The following is a 15,925-nucleotide window of genomic DNA, read 5'->3' as shown; positions in this document are numbered from 1 at the left end:
GTTTGCAATGGAGTACACATTATCAATATATTCGGCTCCATTTACTCTGACAGGTATACACTTTAAGCCATATTTCCATCCAGCACGTTGTAATTATTCAAAAACATAAAACGCTTGAGGCATTCTCAGCCGCTTCTTTCAGGCTACCTGCAGCACACACCTTCACAAAAGAATTGCCAACAGATCCCTAATATTATGAGGCCTGAGGACTGAAAAGGAACAAATGGTTGTATTGATGCTAGGTCAGGCGGCAATTCAACTATATTTCTTAATTCTACCTATTCCTTCTAAATCCATGAAGAGGGCGTGAGCATGTGCATCAGGGAGAAGGGTGGAATCGCACTGTAGTAGACCTTCGCAGAGAGATAATCATGTTTTCAATACACAGCCTACAAACATAAAAGCAAATCATCTAAGTATGTTTTCAACCCTTTATTACAATGTTTTTTTTCTCATTTAGGTATACAAGCTCAAAAAGACGGACATTGAAAAAATGTATATTTCTCTTATTAAAAATGGCACATTTATTGCTACATTACTGTTATATACACGACAGTTCTCAATATCTACTTTATATATAAAAAATAGGAAACTGGAGGCACTTTGAGGACAAATGGATTCTGTCCCCAATGTAAGAGAGACTGAGTTTTGTAGCAGTGTGTCCATCTGTTGAACAGGGCAGAGATTGGCAGACCATGAGAGGCCCCTTGGCAAAATACTAGTTGTGCATTTTGACAAGGGATGTTCTAAGGATACTGTACTCAACATTCAGTTAATATTAACAAAAAACAAACGTCAGCGATGTTGAGTTTTCAAATCTCATTCGAGTAATAAATCAAAAGACAATACATGTCCTCTGTGAAACAGACGAAACAATACATTACTGATACTAATGCTTAGGGTTTCATCTGGAGGATGGTTATTATGAAAGAAACTGACAAAATCAAGAAAAATACTGTTACAATTCAGTATCACTCTGCACGGGAAAATACTGTTTAGTTGATAAGTAAAACAAAAAAAACTGGTCAAGTCCTGTACATACAGGACATGTCAATTTCAGATGTTTGATATGGTAACAAAAAATGAATCTCTGCCCTAATTCAGTAGAAAATAAAGTTCAGACAATTGTTGCAAATAAAAAATATGGACATCATACTCTATTCCACATGAGTATTGTTTCCAAATCGCCAATGGTTTGTACAGAAGATAAAAGGTCTGGGGACACTTCTATTATAGAAACTTATAATAGGGCTCAGTAAATCAAAGCGGACTCAGTTGTTTGCCAAAATCTGAGATGCCATCACTAACTGACAAGAGAAAAGATGTTAAAAAAAAATTAACTTTATAGTTTATTTTACTTTGGGCGCTAAATAAGAACAATATTCATAGAGATTTACTGAAGCATTGCCCCACTCTTCCCTCCCATGTCAACATGTCCATCCCATGTTTATCTGTAAAAGGTTCTCTTGGAAAGCCATTCATGCAGAGACAATCACAATTCAACAGTGTTCAGGCACTGGTGAGTAACCACTAACAATGATCCCAAAGTCAGGAGAATGACTAAGGTTGCCCTATTCATTAATTCCTCATAAATCTTTTTCTGTTTGTTTTGAAATGTTTAACTAGGACCAACAGACATTGACAATACAGCAACTGTAGACCTAGCAAGCCGAAAGGTATTGATATAAAATCTAACTTGTATGAAACACACAAACAACTTTGTTCCTTTTTCAATCGTTTGTACTAAATGTTTGCGTGACAAAGCTTGCCAATAGAGCCCCACAGTAGGAGTCATAATATGCATAAAACAGGGAAATGGTTCCAATTGTTTTTCCACCATTCATTTTTCACACTGGGGATTTTTGGAAACACTTAAAAGGGCTGCTGTGTTTCATGTAGGCTTACCCTGACCTGACCCTGGTTTTGACAACCATGTAAATCTCTCTCAGACAAGGGGACTTTTATCAATATATTCAGCTCCATTTACTCTGATTCAAAAATGCAAATTACCATCAAATTAGACCATGCAAAACTACAAATCCCTGCAAGCTCCTGCACACCATCTCAAGCAAACACCTTGAGAAAATGTGTCAATTTACAACTTGCACAAGACAGTTCCCGGAATTGTAAATTGAAAGAAATTTAGCCAATTTATTAATTACAACAATTAGCTAACAGATTGTTAATCCAAAGATTACTGCCTTGATTCGGCAGTCTTGTCCAGATCATCATGGCATTTGTTTTTGTTTATGATCCCACCCCCGAAATAAATTTAATTCAAGCATATATATTGTCCAAAAAAAAAAAAAAAACCCACCTTGTCCTAAAAAGATACTCGGTTATCAAAACATCACGCCAGGGTAAACCTACATGAAACACAGCCCTTATTTTAAGTGTGTCTAAGATCCCTGACGGGAAAAATGAATGGTGGAAAAACAATTGGAAACATCTCTCTCTTTAACCGCTCGGTTTTATGGGTATTATGACTCATACTATGGTACTCTATACTCAGACATTTCTATTTTCCTTTGATAGTGAGTAAGTAGTAATAACTGGTTTAAATTACAAATACAGACTTTTTGCAGTTTTTTTTTTTTAAACAGACATTCTCCAAATTACAGGTACTTCCAAAAGTTTGGGGATGTTCCAGACAGATTAGGAGTTGGCATGAACTACTTTTACACCAAAGCAACTGGCACGTCATGCTTTTCCCAAAGAAAAAAGAAAAAACACTTCATTTGGGAGGGAAGAGAGACACTTAAAGTTTGTTCCTGGTATCTTTAAAATGAGTCATCCTTACATTTCAACAATGTAAATGAAAAGGTAAGCAATCCAAAAGAAAACCCATACAGCTATCTTACAAAGTAAAAAACAAACGAAAAACAAATCACTTCTACAAAAAAGGAGGATCCTTACAAACAGGCTTCGTAAATTGTTCAAAACACCCAATGCTTCCTGTAATTTAAGGAACACAAATTGTCCATCGATGGCAGTTGAATGCATTCAAGGGAAGATATCCATGACATTTCAGAATGCACACCACGAAATAAACCCTCTTTGAAGTCCAACAGCCATTCCTTCTGTATGGGAGAGGCTATACGGATACGCATGGTGCCAAAATGAATGATGCAGCCGAGGGTCGAGTGGAGACGAATATGGCTTCGGCGCAGTCTGTCGTCCAGATGAGCCCTTCACAGCTAGCTAGTTTATGCTGGCTAAAACAGCAGCATGGCGCTAGTTAAAAAAATAAAAACTTGTAAAAGAAAGTAATGTTTATTTCTATGGGCGAGCAAAGACAAAACGGTGCGAATGTGTGGTGCTTGTCGGTGTGACTTGCTTCCCACTGGGCAGCAGTAGAACATATCCCCGGAGGTAGCTAAAAGGGGTCAATTCGTTCCATCCCACTTGATTTTATTTTGAGTAGGATAGCAGCCTACATGAGAAATAACTTGTACTACTGGTAGTAACCATCTGGATGAACAATTACTCTGATTAAAATTGAACGATTCTGAACACTCTTCCAAGTCCCAACTTCAGCAGACAAGTTTTAAATTCTTGCTGAATTTTCTAGCCACGAGCCTAAACTAGTTAGCTGGGAAGGTCTCTTCAGCGCGACTAACTGAGCGCAATCTGTTCAGCTCCACTTGACTCTGCGCGACATACGCCATCAATTTGGGCACCAAGTGTGTCCCTATAGCCTCTCCTCTTCAAACTAACTGTAGTCTACTGAAAACTTATAGTCTTTTAAGTACGCATGACCTGGACATCTAGGTTTGCCTTGCCAACTGACGACACTTGCGCCACAAACGTGAAGAGAAGGCAATGAAGGCAGGTGGTTGACTGAGTTTGGGGCAGAGTATACTGGCCACGTGTCCACATGGCCTGGCTGAAATGGAAACAGAACCAGAGGGGCAAAGACAGGTTAGGTGGAGGGGGAGAGGCTTGCTCTGGTTCAGAGCACACACACTTCCTGCATGTTTCAGTCCAATCTCCCCAAGACAGATTGAGGAAGTCTTGAGATGACCATGCCAGTGTGATCCTGTGGAATAGTAGGTGAACGGGGAGTGGTTTTCAGCTAGTAGCGAGTCATGACCTGTCCTGGGTCTCGGTATGTATTGATGAGCTCACCTTCCTCACTGGCAGTCCTTCAACTCCACTCATGGCAGTGACAACAAACGGATGAAGACAAAATGGAAGGATTGTAGGATCCCTGGATCAAAAAAATACACACCATAATAAATCTTCAGACGGGCCTGTGTCTGGGCTGCCCTTACGAGAAGGCATAAACAAAGAAATATGGCCAAAGTTGGCTAGGGTTTCTTTTTTATCATTGTGCTATATAACAGCACTCAGCCTGCCAATTCAATAAGTGTCCATTCATCACTATGACAGTCCAGTCTTTTCAATTCTGGTGGCTGGATACCTCAAACTCTACTTCTGTGTTTGACATTGAGGAAAAAAAGTAAAAATGGTGGGGATGACGACGACGACGATTGTAACTTGCCCAAGCCTTGGCGTTATGCATGTACATCAGGCACATAGTTACTCATACAGGTTAGATTCTGATGTCACCTCTTCTTGTGATGAAAGTAAGACCTACTTTTCAGGTGGGAATGGCAAATGACTATCAAAAGGACACACAATCCTAGGTTGCTCACATGAGCAATTGATCCAAAAATACTATTTGATCCAAACAAATTTTGCTCCCAACATGTAAAGCAACTTCTTCAAAATGTCTTACAAAAACATGACCATTACGCAAAGAAAATCATTGCATTTAAATTTCCTCTGCCTGTGATCCAGTCTCTCCTTGGAGTTCAGGGTGTTTACTGTAATTATTCTTCAAAACGCTGTGTATTGGTGTGTATGTATTGTGTGTTCATGGACAGGAATGTGGCCACTGGCGTTTGTCAGTTTTGTGTGTGTGTGTGAGAATGTGCTTCTCCACTATATGTGCTAGCATATATAGAGAGCACCTTTGTGGATTGACGCACACTGAGATGCATGATAAGAGATTAAGGCCACGTCTTCTAGGAGCTGTACAAATCAACAGGATCAGGAGCTGGAAGAGAGAAACAGGGATTGTTATATTATGGTAACACACACGTGCCACAATACATGCGATATGGACAGTCACAGTATGACAGCAGAGAATGACAACTTACCCGGGTGTTACATATGGCTGACAGAGTTGTGTCCATCGCCGCCTAACCCGGGGTGCCCACCTCCCATCTGCATCTGGGGGTCCACCCCCGAAACCTTCTCTTCCTCCCTGCGCTTCAGACACGCTGCCTTGGGGTTCAGGTTACGCTCTTTAGGAAGAGGCCACACAGGTTAGAATCAGAGGGGTGGAGTGGATCTACAGGTTTTGGCTGAAAAATCAGGTAAACCAATGGGGAGCGCAATAAAGAAGATTGTCAAAGAGATGGAGGCAAGAGGCAAAACCATCAGGTTTCACAGTATATTCTAGTAAACAGAGACGGTTAGGCGTATAGAAGAACGAGAGTTGTTAAAAACAAAAAGGGATAGGATTAGACGGGCAAAGGTATGATTAAGGTGTAAATGCTGAGAGACTAGTTATGAAAGAAATATTAAAAAGTATATAATCGTCAAGCATGGAGGACAGTGGACCAAAATGGTGAATGGAAGACACAGCTGGACAGGACAGAGGAACGACCAGACGGCAGCAGTGGTGAGATCATTAAGTATTTGACAGAGGTGCAGCCCCCATTTTCCCCGCCTCCATCGGCATCTCTTTTTGCTCGCACCTTTTCCATTATCCAAGAGGATAGAAGGACAGTCAGAGGCAGGTGAGTGCATATAGAGGTGAGACTGCTGGTTGGGTGGTTGAGTGGAGGTAGAGGGCCTATAGGTGAATCATACTGGATCTGGAATTTTTGGTAAGGAAGCCTTCCACAGCTAAAAGGAAGCCCTATTCGCACCTGCATCTCCAGGCACAGTATGATCTCTTTAGCCGTCATACTAGTCAAGCCTCAGTTGACTGGTTGGAAGCAGACATTACTGGGTTGGTTGGTACAGGAATCCCTACTTTGTACCTGATTCTCCATGTCCAGTATTAAGAACTAATTGGCTGAGTGAAGGGAATTGGCTGAGTGAAGGTGGTTGGCGGTACTGGATCTATTCGTAAAGAGAGGCCTACCTCGGACCTGCTTCTCCAGACCCATTATGACCTGCGCGGCCTGCTGCAGGATGATCAGTTTGGTTTGGGCCTTGTCGCTGCGCAGGTGCACCTGCACCATCTTGCCCAGCTCCCTGAACGCCTCGTTAATGTCACGCACGCGCACCCTCTCCCGGACGTTGTTGGCCGAGCGCCGCTCCCGATCGCGCTTCTCCTTCTCCTCGGCCGTCAGGTTCTCATCGTTCAGCGAGGCCGTGCTGCAGCTGCTGCTGCTGAGGAGGGAGGAGGGTCGTTATGGTACACCCCAACAGCTGCTGCTTTTACCCTCCAAGTTGCCATTACAGGTTTAAGTTGCCCCTAACTACAGCCCTAAGGACAATTTCTGCGGAAGGTTTCCTTGGATAGCAAATTGCTGTTCCAGGGTCAGTCATCGTTAGATCTGATCCTAGACGAGCATTTAGGGGCAGCCTCTCCCTGGAGTGTGACCTCAGACGGGCTACAGCATTCCCTGCACACTACTCAATTCACATCCTAGAGCAGACGGCCTGGTTGGCTGAAGGTGACAGCAGTCATTATTTAAGTGCCATATTTGGCCAGGAGGCCAGCAGCAGAAAGCTGTGGAGGTCCGGATGGACAATGTATTCCAGTGAGGAGGATGGGGGTCACGGATGGATGATCCCAGTGGAGTGGCGCCAAGGTGCAGGAGAGCAAGAGATCGAGCGGAGGGATGGACCGCCAAGGACATGGTACTAGAATCCTTTTCTTTAATATGTTTTATTTATTTATTTTTTTACATGGAGGAATCTTAAGGCCAGAGCACTACTGTTACTGTCAACGAAGACATTGCATAGGACCTTGCAAATGACACTCACTTCCGAAGAAAGAAAATTGGCATGTAACAAAACCGTATTCGCAAAGCAACTTTATTACTTCTCGGCAGACTTTCACTTGGCCAAAATAGATCATTTTCGGGTTCTTTTGTCAAATTGAGTGTTTTGAATGTTGAGCCATTATGGGCTGACAACTATCAGACCAAATGTTCCAAATCAAATCTGACAAAGCCAAGACAAGTCTGTCTTCTGCTGATCAGGGTCCAGGGTGGGAGTCAGAGGATGATATGAGGCCTTTGGGGCGGGGGGGCTGTCAGTTAGGAGGTAAGAAGACCAAGGAAGAGAGGGAGAAAGAGAGCGACACACCCTCTGGCAGGTCTAGATCATACACAAGGCCAGAGAGGAAGCCAGGGGGGAGAGATTGGGAAACAGGACAACAGTAAGCTGAATGCCACTGGTGCCTCATGTTAAATACATCAGCTGCCATAGATGTATTTATCTGAATGAAAGGAAGCTGAAGTCACTGCTGCCATCTGCAAAAGTAAACGACAAAACGAGAAAGAGGGGGTTGAAGAGAGGGAGAGGCGTGGAGATGACCAACGAAATCAGTACATTAAAAAGGTTAACATTTGAAAAATAAGGGCATGCAACAAAGACATTGCAATAAGGAAGTGAAGGGTTAAGTTAATACATTGAAGATTGGGATAGGAGCAGAAGAGAGCCCCTCCATCCAATCACAACCTGTGTCTGCATTTGTATAGCCAATCAGCAAGCAGAATACAGAGTGTGGGGGGGTCTATGCATAGAGCCAGACACAGATAACAGTAACACATTTGTAGAAACAGAAGTGGTAAGGTCTTGTTTTTAAAACAACGTGAGGGGTAAATGTCAAATGATAGCTGCCTGAATTTCTTTCCTTTCTTTTTTGTGGATAATAGAGACAAGCCCATATAAGTTAACCCAAGAGAAATAAAACAAGACTAGAATGTAACTTGGGACTTGTATTTTTTTTATCTGAGGAGGTTTTACATTTTTTCCAAATGTAAAACACTCATAAGCAATAGATCACATCTTCACACTTCAAAATTGGGCCATTCGCCAAAGCTGATGAAACGAATACAGAAGCCATCATCTGGTCCTGAAATCATTTTAACGTGAAGTGTAAGATAACAATGTTGTTAAAAAGAAAATGTGTGTTGCTAAGGCCTTAGACAAGAAGCACAGTGATTGGACACAGACAGCAATAGAAGCAAATAAAGGAAATCAGTAATGTTAATATAGTGGAGGGTGAGGCAGAGTCACATGAAGCATATTTTACAGTGGAGACAGCCCAGACAGACAGCCCCATGCCATTTAGATCAGGCAACACATACTTCACCAGACATGAGTCCAGTGCTGGCCTGTATGTGTCCACAGCAGCAAAGCCTTATAGGACTAGAGAAGGGCTAGTCCCAAAACAATTAAATAGCCTGCTTCCTCATCCCCTTTCCTCCCATCATCACTGATCAACAAACACAACTTGGTTGGAAACTAGCCTAAAGGCAGCATCTCAATACTTGAAAGTGACCTCCCCTCCTTCATCTGCAATGATCTAAAAACACAGAACAGGTGAAAGCAATATGGACTGACACCTTTCCAATTACATCACATCAATGAAGGAAGAGAGCCACAGAGACCAAACCATTCAAGACAATCGAGACACATCCCAGGGCCTTCAACCTGAAGAATAGGAGACTAGAAACTCAGAATTGGGACACGGCCCTACCCTGGTCTTTTCTCCTGTCTAAACCTGGATCCCCCAGTGACAGCACACTGACCTCGGACTTGCTGCTCCAGGTTGAGTATAACATTAACGGCCTGGTGCAGAATGAGAAGTTTGGTCTGGGGTTTCTCATTAGTCAGGTGGAGCTGACACATGCGGCCCAGCTCCTTAAAGCCCTCGTTGATGTCCCGTACGCGCAGCCGCTCGCGGGCATTATTCGCCACCCGCCGCTCTTTCTCCCGCTCCACCTTCACCTCCGGCGGCAGATCCTCTTCGTCCTCGTCCTCCTCATCACGACTGATGAAAAGTCAATGTGGACCAAGGGGGGAAGGATTGGTTGGAAGGGGGGGATAGAAGACATTACATGGGTATGACTGACATATTTACTAACATGGACAAGACTGTCCAAACAAGTATTATTTTGTTCACGCTAGATAATTACTCAATTTTATCATTCGGGAGAGTGCTGTACTAGTTTGTGGACTATGATTACAAAAAGTACTTTGGGGCACACTTGTTGCTAGAAATTTTACAACAAAACAGGACTTTATATAAATCAGTTACAGATTTCTGCAAACCGACAGAACATAAACAGCTTTTCTTTTTAAATGTATAACATTTTCTTAAAGCCAGGTTTATATTCATGAAATAGCTCTGACATGATACCATCTTATTTAACTGAAATGCAAGGCATCAAATTGAACATTCACATTCATAATACTTACTTACGCCATCAGTTATTAAACTCAGGTTATCTGCTTCAGAGATTGTATGCTATAAGAATGTTATAATTTCAAGATTGTACAAACCATTCTCAAGGCACTAACAGCACAGCTTTTTTTTTATGCTGAAATTCTGCCCAGTCTAAAATGGTTCTGATATAATCCATTTTTTAAAATGTATTCTCAAAATAATTAAATAGCTATCTATATTTATGGCCACACCCCCTTAAGTGTGAGGCTCACGTGATTGGATGCAGACTTACTCTGCTCCCGTGTCTGATAGGGAGGAGGAGAAGGTCTGGAAGGAGAACATCTCTCTGAAAACAACGGTAGACACGAGGGCAAAAATGACAACAGTGCTACGGAGAATCACCTCTTTTTGGGTGCTGGGGCCGTGTTAAGTTGAAATAATGATGGCAAACCTGCACTCCCTGAATACGTCTAATCATTTTCAAGCAGCAGAATTTAAATAATTAAATAAATCATGATAATGTTCAGTGAGTGAGAGTTCACCCCCTTTATGACAATGGCACAGACCCCACATACGCGCGTCTCAAGTTAGGATTTGGCCGAGAGAGACGGACTTTAAATGGACGTGCGTTTCTGATATGTTTTATCGCTATCAGAAGGGTTAGTCACCTTGTTCGAGTGCGGGCCTTCGAGTCTTTCTTCTCATCCTCTGACTTGTCAGCCACAGAGGAATTCTCGTCATCCTCCTTGTCCTCCCTTTTGATGTCAGAGCCACTGGATGAGTGTGTGGAGCGAGAGAGGCCTGAGGGAGGGGGAGATAAGTCAATGAAAAGCACAGCAGATAATTTGAGAGAGAGAGAGAGAGAGAGAGATCGACAAACATTGCGTGTCCTTTCCTGAAATGATGATGAAAAGAAAGAGTGAGAAAAGAAAAAAGAAACTCACTGGTGAAGCCTTCGGGCTGGCTGCCAGAGGGAGGGCCATGATGACCATGCACACCCCCACTAGTCGAGTCCTCGTGGTGGTTCGACATCTATAGAGCAGATGAGAAACATGGTATTAGGCAAGTAGACAGTACTACGGACAAGTAGGTGTTACATTGGTATCACATGAAGGAGGAGGATGTACATAATAGTGTGACACTAATCAATGGACATACCACCCATGAAGCTAGATATGGCCACTACGTATTTATCCCTCCTGTTCTTACCAGGCTGGGCAGTCTGTTGGCCAGTCCCAGGCCAGCGTTGTTGAAGGCCTGGGCGAGCCCTCCTATCCCGGCGCTGAGGAGGCTGTGCATGTCAGCCAGCCCCCCTGGACCCCCTTGTCCCCCGGCGTGACGCTGGAGCACGTGGATGGCCTCCTCCAAACGGTCCTCCATCTTGTTTTGCTTTAGGGGGGAGGGGGAAAGGGCGGGGTTAAGTAAAACCAATGAGTAAACACTTAATTTATCGACTTCAATTCATCCAACTTGCTTAGGATCAAGGTCGTATTTTTGGTCTGATGTTTTTGATCATTGTAACCAGTGCCACTGCACACATACATGGAGTTAAACATGATAAGTTAGTTACTCACCAGAGCCTGCAGTCCACCCTCGAAGTTTGGAGAGGGTGTGGCCTGTCCCGAGCCCCGGGGCCACTGAGAGGCAGAACCTACAGAGGTAGAGACATTGAGCATCTGGACAACAGGGTCTGTGAAAATAGTCGGCGCTAACGGCAAGTGTGGGTCTGTCCAGCTACCAGGTAAACGGTCCATTCTTGACGGCAAAAAAGCAGTCAACCCTAAACCCCATTTCAGACGTCACTCAAAGCACTGTTGTCAAGCAAGAACCTAATCCTATTACTCAGTTCCACTTTAAACCAATAGATGGAGCCATATTATCATTGTAATTGTGTCATTTAAGCTTCCTCTGCAAAATATATTTTCTTGTCATTTTCCATGTGGCTGTAACCTTACACCCCAGGATAGTGCCCCCTAAGGCCTAAAACAGGTGTGATCTCATAGGTCAGTGATTCACTAATGTTTTTGCCCTTGCACTCACCCAAAGACTTAGCGAAATAACACCTTAATCAGTTGTGAATGAAGACTGGGCTAGGAACTAGCAGTAGGCTCCAACCCCCCATTTGGGAAACGCTATGCTAAATTAGACTACGGCTAACTAACCCAGGTGCGTTCCTCCTAGCTACAGGTGTATTCTCCCTGCCCACTCACCTGCTATGGCCTGGGGAGAGCCCACTGGAGTAGACGGAGATGATGGGAAGGTGTTGCTGTTGTGGTCTGAGGGATAAATCTACACAGAAACAAAAGACAACATGAAATGGTGGGTGTTTCTCAATATGCATACTACCATGCTCCACACTCATGTTCCAAGCGCCTTCTTAGAGGACGTTCTTGTGAGGATGAGAGTGTGGAGAACGCATAAAACATTACATTGAGAAGCACTCGCACTCCCCCTACTGTATTACCTCACGCTGCACCTCCCAATCACTGAACTTTCTTCCAGCCAGGACAATGGCAACAATAAAGACTAAACAAGATGTACACAAAGCAAACATTTTATTTGATAGTTATCAGCTAGATATGTAAATTGTTGTTATCTAGCCAGCTAGGTAAACATGCAAAAATGTTTAAACATCTAAAAATAGCCTACAAAAAGCCAAATAAAAACATTGCAGCCTGCAGGTAATAAATATCCAATGAATCACATTGTTGCAGACAGACCATGTGTAGCCAAACTTGAAACATTGCATCAACTACTAACTTGGGTTCTGCCCGAAGCATGCGCTAGGGAACGTGCAACATTGTATAAAATATTCTGGGCCCTCAAGAGTTTCCTGCACCAGTGAGCTCCGGACAGACACAGTTGTAGACCATTTGCGCAAGGCATAAAAAGCAGTGCTTGACTTGGGCAGGAGCTCACTGTAGCAGAGTACCCGACACCTCAAATTGTCTTGATTTGTTTAACACTTCTTTAGATTACTACATTATTTCATGTGTTATTTCATAGTTCTAATGTCTTCACTTTTATTCTACAATAGAATGAGTAGGTGCGTCCAAACCTTTGACTGGTACTGTATGTAATGGGGAATTTATGTACATTAACAATCAAAAAACAAACAATTCACACAATGAAGTTATGAAACAATGAATGTGCACAAATTGGCGGGAGAGACTGGATATTCTGGAGAGAGAAGTGCATTGTGCATTTGGGTGCATGGTCAATCTGACATCTGCATTGGCCATGCAGTATTTAAGGTGATACGGCCTCAGAAGTAGTTAGGGCTATCATACTTCTAGCGCTTCATGGAGCAGAGCAGAGCTGTTTTCAAGGAAGTAAGTTTGTGTTTATACAGGATGTACCACCCCCACCTACCGTCAACCAGTCATGTCAATGAGGAGCTATACAGAGCCCTCTGCATTGTTACAAAATTTGGGAGGCGATGCAGTTCAGAGCTGGATTTGGCCTCTGCAATTGTGTCACACTTGTGTCCATATGGAGCCTCTGACCACATTTTCATATCAAGCATAAATTGGCTTTTAGTCTAGGCCTCAGCAATGGATTAGTTCATGGAGACGGGCGCATCTATATATCACACACACACGTTACTGCTCGACTAAAACAAATTTAGGTCGACCAACAGCTTAACAAAAAAATAAAATACAAAATAAATAAATCGACGAGTCGACTAATTGGGTTCAGCCCTAGTTTTTTTCTTGGTCTCGGTGGATCAATCAACATGGCAAAATGACTGAAGACTATGGTTGATGTGGTCTGTGCGATTCTACTCACCGATGCTAGGGCTTTGCCGATCTCATCTCCTGAGCTCCCTGTCCCCCGGTTGGCTGTGATGAAACAATAAAGTAGACAGCAAACAATTAGAACTGATATTTCCATTTCGAAGAACATATAGAAGTAAAGTGAGAAACAAACAAAAACAAACAAAGGGACAAAAAGTAAGAGAAAAATAGACAGAAACAGGAAGCTATATAGAAAAAGACAGTCTACATAGTGTCAGTGGTAGACAGTCATACCCATGATGGTGTCTGTTCCGTTGATGGGGGACGTGTGGTTGGAGACTCCGTAGCCAGTGGATCCTGAGTGGAAGCTCCCGTTCACCTCGCTGCCATGCAGGGGGTAGTTCTGGGGCGAGAGAGGCAGCGGCTGGCGTTTCTGCACAAAAACAGGCTTAAAAGTCATTCTGTGTTTTGGGAGAGAGCGAGAAGACAGTGGTGTATACTACCCTCTTATGTAACCGTCATTTAAAACAGAGAACCTTTTGGTGTATGTGTTTGTGACAGAAGTCTCACCAGTCTGTCCTGGGGGTTGATGGCTGTGAAGGGTGTAGGCTGGCCCAGGTGGGGGGAGTTACCCAGCATGGCTGTAGAGTAACCCGGCTGCCCCATCGACCCGCCAGAACTCCACGGGTCAGGGGAGGGGTGCAGGCCTTCTGTCAGGGGGAAACCAGGGGAGGGTAGGGATGGGTGTTTGTGTGTGGAGGGGTAGGGGTGTAGACAAAAGAGAGAGAGGGTGAGCACCAGAGGGACAAGCAGCATCCAGAGATAAGACAATAAGGGGCCACAACATATGAAGCATGTCACATACGCCTGATGACTTCATCCTAGTGTACAGATAGACACACAGGGCAGGCGGAGTATCACATTAGCTCAGGGCTTTGACTCACTATCAGTAGGCGTTTCCACAGGCAGAAATTGAGAAAATAAAAGACAGGAATGGGTCATCGCCATAGAAGTCACTGGTCAGCTAATGCATTATTCAATTGATTGACCTCACCTAAAATTACGTTTTGTTCCACTTTCTCCATATAGCAGAGTTATCACTATGGGCTAAGCCACTCTGATAAGTACACTGTGTAGTTTTGGTATAAAAGTAATGACCTTGCATGTAGAAGGAGCCAGGGTAGCCAACATTTCCAGGCTTGGAGGCAGGATACCCTGCACCGTCTCTGTTATATTCCTCTCCTGAGGCCGATGCATACACCTAGAGAACACACACACACACACACACAGTAGGGAGATGAGTACGTCAAACGTACTATTTTCTAATAATAATTTCCAATTGATTGGAGATAGTAGAGAAGGTGTAGTCAAAAAACATGTATCGATATCTTGATTAGGATACCCATCCCTCCCTTCATACCCTTGTACAATATAGCGTTTATCAATTGTTGTTTTTTTTCAATTGAGTAGTATGTATTTTTATTTATTAATTCAAATCAACAGCCTCTGACATTTGAGGACACTGGGTCATTGACATATCTCTAGAACTAAGCAGTGTGAAAGGTTTTTTAAGACTGAAAATAACAAGTCCACAGACACACTCCCAGTCTTAATACGGCAACTTTTGGGCCACATTAAAAAAGACTACTACAAGAAAACTCTGGCTGCCTCTGAACTAAATTGTCTCCTTTTGTTTAATGTAATTATTTGGGCTATACAAGGTACAGCCCCAAACTCTGTACACCTGTATAATCTGCTGGAAAGTATTCACACCCTTCGACTTTTCCCACATTTTGTTAGGTTACATCCTTTTTCAAAAAATGTTAAAGTTGTTATTTCTCCACAATCCTCCATAATGACAAAAAAAAAAAAAAAACAGGTTTAGAAATGTTAGTACATTTATAATACATAAAAAAACACTAAAATATCACATTCACATAAGTATTCAGACACTTTACTCTGTTGAAGCACATTTGGAAGTGATTACACAGACAAGTTCTTGGGTTTGACACTACAAGCTTGGCACGCCTGTATTTGGGGAGTGTCTCCCATTAGTCTCTGCAGATCCTCTCAAGCTGGCTGGGGAGCGTTCTGCACAGCTATTTTCAGGTCTCCAGAGATGTTCGGTTGGGTTCAAGTCCGGGCTCTGTCTGGGCCACTCAAGGACATTCAGAGACGTGTCCCGAAGCTACTCCTGCGTTGTCTTGGCTGTGTGCCTAGGGTCGTTGTCCTATTGGAAGGTGAACCATCGCCCCAGTCTGAGGTCCTGAGCACTCTGGAGCAGGTTTTCAACAAGAATCTCTCTATACTTTGCTCCGTTCATCTTTCCCTCAATCCTGACTGACTTGTCTCCCAGTCCCTGAAAAACATCCCCACAGCATGATGCTGCCACCACCACGTTTCACGGTAGGGATAGTGCCAGGTTTCCTCCAGCCGTGACGCTTGGCATTCAGGCCAACAAGTTCAATCTTGAATCTACATTTTCATGGTCTGAGAATCTTTAGGTGCCTTTTGGCAACTCCAAGTGACCCGTCACGTACCTTTTACTGAGGAGTGGCTTCAATCTGGCCACTCTACCATAAAGGCCTAATTGGTGGAGTGCTGTAGAGATGGTTGTCCTTCTGAAAGGTTCTCCCAACTCCACAGAGGAACTCTGGAGCTCTGTCAGTGACCATCGGGTTCTTGGTCACCTCCCTGACCAAATCCCTTCTCCCCCGATTGCTCAGTTTGGCCGGGCGGCCAGCTCTAGGAAGAGTCTTGGTGG

At 43.4% G+C, this 15,925-nt stretch overlaps 1 protein-coding gene across 7 annotated transcripts in view; it reads right to left on the bottom strand.

Moving 5' to 3' along the window:
• Positions 1-417: 417 nt before the first annotated feature.
• The window catches only part of LOC112226599 (transcription factor E2-alpha), a 40,744-nt gene continuing 25,236 nt past the window's right edge, over positions 418-15,925 (bottom strand). The window contains exons 9-21 of one of the 7 annotated variants that reach the window (XM_024391030.2): positions 14,320-14,422; positions 13,732-13,871; positions 13,456-13,594; positions 13,214-13,266; positions 11,635-11,713; positions 10,999-11,075; positions 10,634-10,813; positions 10,369-10,456; positions 10,093-10,225; positions 9,717-9,770; positions 6,161-6,411; positions 5,166-5,312; positions 418-5,062 (exon numbers count right to left, since the gene is read on the bottom strand). In XM_024391030.2, coding sequence (XP_024246798.1) covers positions 5,173-5,312; positions 6,161-6,411; positions 9,717-9,770; positions 10,093-10,225; positions 10,369-10,456; positions 10,634-10,813; positions 10,999-11,075; positions 11,635-11,713; positions 13,214-13,266; positions 13,456-13,594; positions 13,732-13,871; positions 14,320-14,422 — 1,437 coding nt within the window. In that variant the 3' untranslated portion in view covers positions 418-5,062; positions 5,166-5,172. Of the gene's footprint in view, positions 5,063-5,165; positions 5,313-6,160; positions 6,412-8,786; positions 9,029-9,716; positions 9,771-10,092; positions 10,226-10,368; positions 10,457-10,633; positions 10,814-10,998; positions 11,076-11,634; positions 11,714-13,213; positions 13,267-13,455; positions 13,595-13,731; positions 13,872-14,319; positions 14,423-15,925 lie in introns of those variants that run through there. The other 6 variants (XM_024391031.2, XM_024391032.2, XM_024391034.2 and 3 more) reach the window with 6 other exon arrangements.

This window comes from Oncorhynchus tshawytscha, linkage group LG28, assembly GCF_018296145.1.
Source record: "Oncorhynchus tshawytscha isolate Ot180627B linkage group LG28, Otsh_v2.0, whole genome shotgun sequence".
In the NCBI taxonomy this organism is placed as follows: Eukaryota; Metazoa; Chordata; class Actinopteri; order Salmoniformes; family Salmonidae; genus Oncorhynchus; species Oncorhynchus tshawytscha.
The sequence above is the reverse complement of the archived record's forward strand: the minus strand, read 5'-3'. Positions and strand labels throughout refer to the sequence as shown.